The sequence below is a fragment of the Oryzias melastigma genome, linkage group LG5 (assembly GCF_002922805.2).
Source record: "Oryzias melastigma strain HK-1 linkage group LG5, ASM292280v2, whole genome shotgun sequence".
NCBI lineage: Eukaryota > Metazoa > Chordata > Actinopteri > Beloniformes > Adrianichthyidae > Oryzias > Oryzias melastigma.
In genome coordinates, this window is record NC_050516.1 from 33501733 (window position 1) to 33506264 (window position 4532).

Sequence of the window (4532 nt, forward strand, 5' to 3'; positions counted from 1 at the left end):
CCCCCCCCTCCACCATGTCATCGTGTGATTCCAGGTCATGAACAACAGACCAGATCTTCCTTTCCAATCGTTCTTTATCTTTGAAGAAACTCCTTTGGACCGGAGGTTCGTCTTCCTGGTTCTGCTTTGGAGCTGCACTCTCTGCCGGTGTCCACAAGGGGGCGAGAGTTCATTTCTCACTTTTCACTAAACTTCCAGCAGTTATCTGACACACAGTCCAAGTCTACGTGCAGAAATGTTTCTTTGTCATCACTGGAAATCCGGTTCTGAGCTTCAGTCTCAGTCCCTGCAGGACGTGGCGGCGGCGGCGGCGGCGTCTCCTCTGCTGTACGTTCACTGATCCAACAGGCTTGTGATGTGCAGAAACAGCTGGTTATCTCTGGTCAGGGAAGTCCAAACCAAGCTGCCATTGAAGCTCCTTAGTGGACAAACACACCTGATCCAGGTAATCAGCAGCAGATCATGCAGGATTTCTGGAAAACCAGCAGCAGGAGGAGGTCTGGATTTGGGTTCATGACCTTCATTGACCTTCAGCTTGAAAACTGAAAGAAAGTTTCTTGAAGATCCTGCAGGTCACAACTAGTGCTGCCACAAACGATTATTTTAGTAGTCGACCAATCGCAGAATATTAACCCTAACCATAATCAGGTCATACGCAGACTGGATGTAAAGCACAAATCTTAACCGTCATTAGCTTTAAACTAGGGATGTCCCGATCCGATCACGTGATCGGGAATCGGGGCCGATCACGTGATTTGGGACTCGATCAGAATCGGACTCCTTTGTCCGATCAGGATCGGATATTTAATTAATTCTCATTATGATCAGAGCTTTATATTTCATCTTATCATTACGGATAAATACTCCACTAGAAGTCTGCATGTCATGAAAAGATCACAAAATGTCATCACCAGAAAACAGCAGCAGCTCAAGCAGAAGGCTAACTTGTAAACAAAGCTAGCTAGAAAGCTAACTTCCGGGACCAATAACTCTTAAAAACACTTTAAACTGACAGCAAGTGTCTCTATTGGTTTGTCATAACTCAAACAACAACCTCTAAAGGTATTCCAACAGAAAAATACAGTATTTTGTTTCTTTTTAATGTGAAGCTCTTCATGCTGCAGACAGATGGCTAAACAGCAGCTGCTAACTGCTACATGCTAGCGCCGTGATTTACCTCCTTAGGACCCGAGCTGTCCTTTGATATGCCTGTTTTATTTATCTGACAGAGAAATAACAGTTAAGAAAATTAACTTCTGTGGTAATAAAACCAAAAATGTGATGTCTTAAGAACTTAAAAAATAAGTACATAACCTTAAAATGAACTAAATAAATAAAACTAATAAATTAAAACTAATAATTATATCAGCTATTCATGAACACTCGTCATCAAATTTTATGCTAAAACAAAGTCATAATTTATTTTTAAGAATTTTAAATGAGGACAGGAATCACATTTGGTCAAAAATGTTCAATAGCTCTAAAGATGTTAAAGCTAAAGTCACTAAACTTTATCACATGACTAATTATCACTTATATAACAAGAAAATTGTATTATTTTCCTAGTTTATATTTGCTGTATTTATAATTGTTTATTAAAGCTACTTCACAGAAGTGTTTTATTTAAGTTTTTAATGATAAAAGAAGGTTGATGAAATATAAATAAGGGACAACACTAATCTGTTTGTTTAATTTATTCATGTTTTAAATGTCTTATAAAAGTATCGGATCGGGACTCGGTATCGGCAGATACACAAAATCAAATGACTCGGAATCGGATCGGGCCCAAAAAAACCTGATCGGGACATCCCTGGTTTAAACTAACTAAAAACTGATATGTAGCATTACCTGTGGTAATGCTAGTGTGAATGCTGGAAGCTGAATTTAGCTGGTGAAGATGCTAGTGCTGATAGCTGAAGATACTGAAATTGATAGCTGAAGGTGATGGCTGAAAACGATGAAGGTGAAAACACTGAAACTGATAGCCACCTAAAAATTAGTTAAATGCAAAATTAGCCTAAACGCAAACAAACAAAAAAAACTTAGGTTGATTAAAAAGCTAGCACGTAGCTGAAAAATAGCTAAACTTCTACATATCCTAAAAAAACTGAAAAAAAGCTTAAACTAACTAAAACAGCTAGCACGTAAATATTAGCCTAACTCCAAAACAACCTAAAAAAACGTAAAAAGAAAATCCTAAATTAGCCAAAACAGTTAGCATGTAGCTGAAATATAAGCTAAACTCCACAGAAGCCTAAAAAATCTCAGTAAATGCCAAAATAGTCCAAAAAGGTATCAGAATGCCAAAATAACTTTACTAAACTCTGACGTCATATAATATAAAGAAACGACTAATCGACTATTAAATTACTTGTCGACCATTTTAATAGTCTGTTAATCGACTAGTCGTGGCAGCTGTAGTCACAACACCTAAATTGTCATGAACTTCTCAACAACTTCATCAAATAATCCTTATTTCTCTGTTTTGGTGCCGTTTCTGTTTATTCAGGATGTTTTTGTTCTTGGCGTTCTCGGGAAGGATTTACAAAAAGCTCCCACTAAAAGCTCTAAACTATCCTGAGCGGTCTTTTTCATAAACTTCATATCTTCCAAATTTGAGAAAGCAAGAAAAAATGAGAGACAATCAGATTTAAAATCATATTTTTAACATTTTTAATAGCATACAATTAAAGATGAGCTAGGGTGCTGTTACAATAATAAACAATTTATTAGATATAAAAACACAACAAGATTAACATGAACTTAAAAAGTTCATTTAAAGTTTGTTCAAAAATTCAGAAATGGAATGAATCTACCTTTCTCAAAGGTGTATCAAAGACTTACAAAAAGGAGAAACGGACGTTTTAGTCGTTTCAGTTACAAACATTTGACCTCGTCTGTTCCAGAGATGATATCATAATATATCCATCTATATGATCATAAATGACCTTCGGAACAGTAAAGGACACACTGTTTATGAAATACGAGTTATTTTTCTGAACTCTTTTCCTACCCGGAAATAAGACAACAACCTCTGAGGCTCCGCCTTTCACTCCTTGTGGGTGCCGCCCATTTAATAACGTCATCCTATTACTGACCTCGGTAGCATTTCTCTCAAAAAAACAAAACAAACATTTGAACTTTTTGCAAAGATGGATGTGTATATAAAAATATAAAGTGTCAGTCTGGGGGCGGAGCTAGCAGTGCAGACTCTTCCTGGAAGGGGCTGTTCCCACTTTGTGATGTCACAATGTGAGACCCTGCTCGTTTTGATGGGTTGGAAGGGGCTGGTGCTCAGTGAGCAGGTTTTAGAGGAATACTCAGACATGTGTGACTGCGTCAAAATACCACTTTAGGGCTTTTTTGTAAAAAAAAAAAAAAGAACATTATGATACACAAAAGCTCAAACAAGTCGGTCATGCTGGTGTGTAGACCTTTAAACAAAACTCAGTGATGCTAAACAACATCCAGGCACATTTGTAACAAGTAGCTCCTTCCAAAAACATTTTGCTGTTCCTTTTCTGTTGGTTTTCCCCGGTGGACTCCTCCATCAAACTCTGAAGTTATTTGACGCCGTAGCCAACGATGTGTGGTCTGATGATGAAGGCGAGCGGCGCTTCGATGTGTCTCAGCTTCAGGTCGGAGAATCCGGCGTTCTCCAGGTTCTTCCACGATTCCCGAGTGACGGCACAGCCATCCCCGAAGTAGTACCAGGCAGGCTGGAGGACGTGCTGGAAGAAGTAGGTCCAGCTGGAGGGGTCGGCAGCCACGTGCTCCAGGAAGAAGAAGGCCCCCCCCTGTCAGGCACACACATGGTACGGTCCACATTAAACTAATAAAAACATGCAGACGTTTCATTTCTAGTGGAGATCACTCCACAGGTTTGAGTCGGAACAGGTTTAACTAAACAAAACAGGAAACAGAAAGTCACCACTCAAGAATGTTTCAACTCCTAACCCGACCTGAACATGCCGAGTCATCCTACATTCACAGATTTCACTGACAAAAACTCCTGACGACCTGTTGGCAAACATTTGAACTTTCTGCTGGGAACTGAAGCGATCTGTGTTTTCCTTTAGGAAACTGAGACATGATAATAACAAACGGATAATCTTAGATGAACAAATCTGTCTCCCTTTGTACACCTGACTGTATAAGAGAACTGGAACAAGAAGTCACTCGTTCCACATCTCTTACTTGACTGTATAAGAGAACTGGAACAAGAAGTCACTCGTTCCAGTTCTCTTATACAGTCAAGTGTGTACGAGAACTGGAACAAGGAGTCCCTCGTTCCACATCTCTTACTTGACAGTGTAAGAACTGGAATGAGTGACTCCTCCCCCCTTGTTTTCCAAACAGGAAGTACCTGCTGGTTCCAAAATCCCATAGACTTCTATGGAGAAATAAACAGCTGTTACTCGGTCATTCTATTGGTCAGAACACTTATTCTTTCTCTAGAACCTTTTTTATATTTTCTTGATAATCCTGACGTTTTTCACAATATTTTTTCTTTACTGCAAATTATTCAAGTT

General features: G+C 38.9%; 1 protein-coding gene across 1 annotated transcript in view; it reads right to left on the minus strand.

The window, feature by feature from the left end:
* Positions 1 to 3368: 3368 nt before the first annotated feature.
* The window catches only part of LOC112144708 (methyltransferase-like protein 7A), a 4945-nt gene continuing 3781 nt past the window's right edge, over positions 3369 to 4532 (minus strand). Inside the window, exon 2 of the mRNA XM_024269399.2 lies at positions 3369 to 3797. Within this exon, the coding sequence (XP_024125167.1) occupies positions 3564 to 3797 (234 nt within the window). The 3' untranslated portion in view covers positions 3369 to 3563. The remainder of the gene's footprint in view (positions 3798 to 4532) is intronic.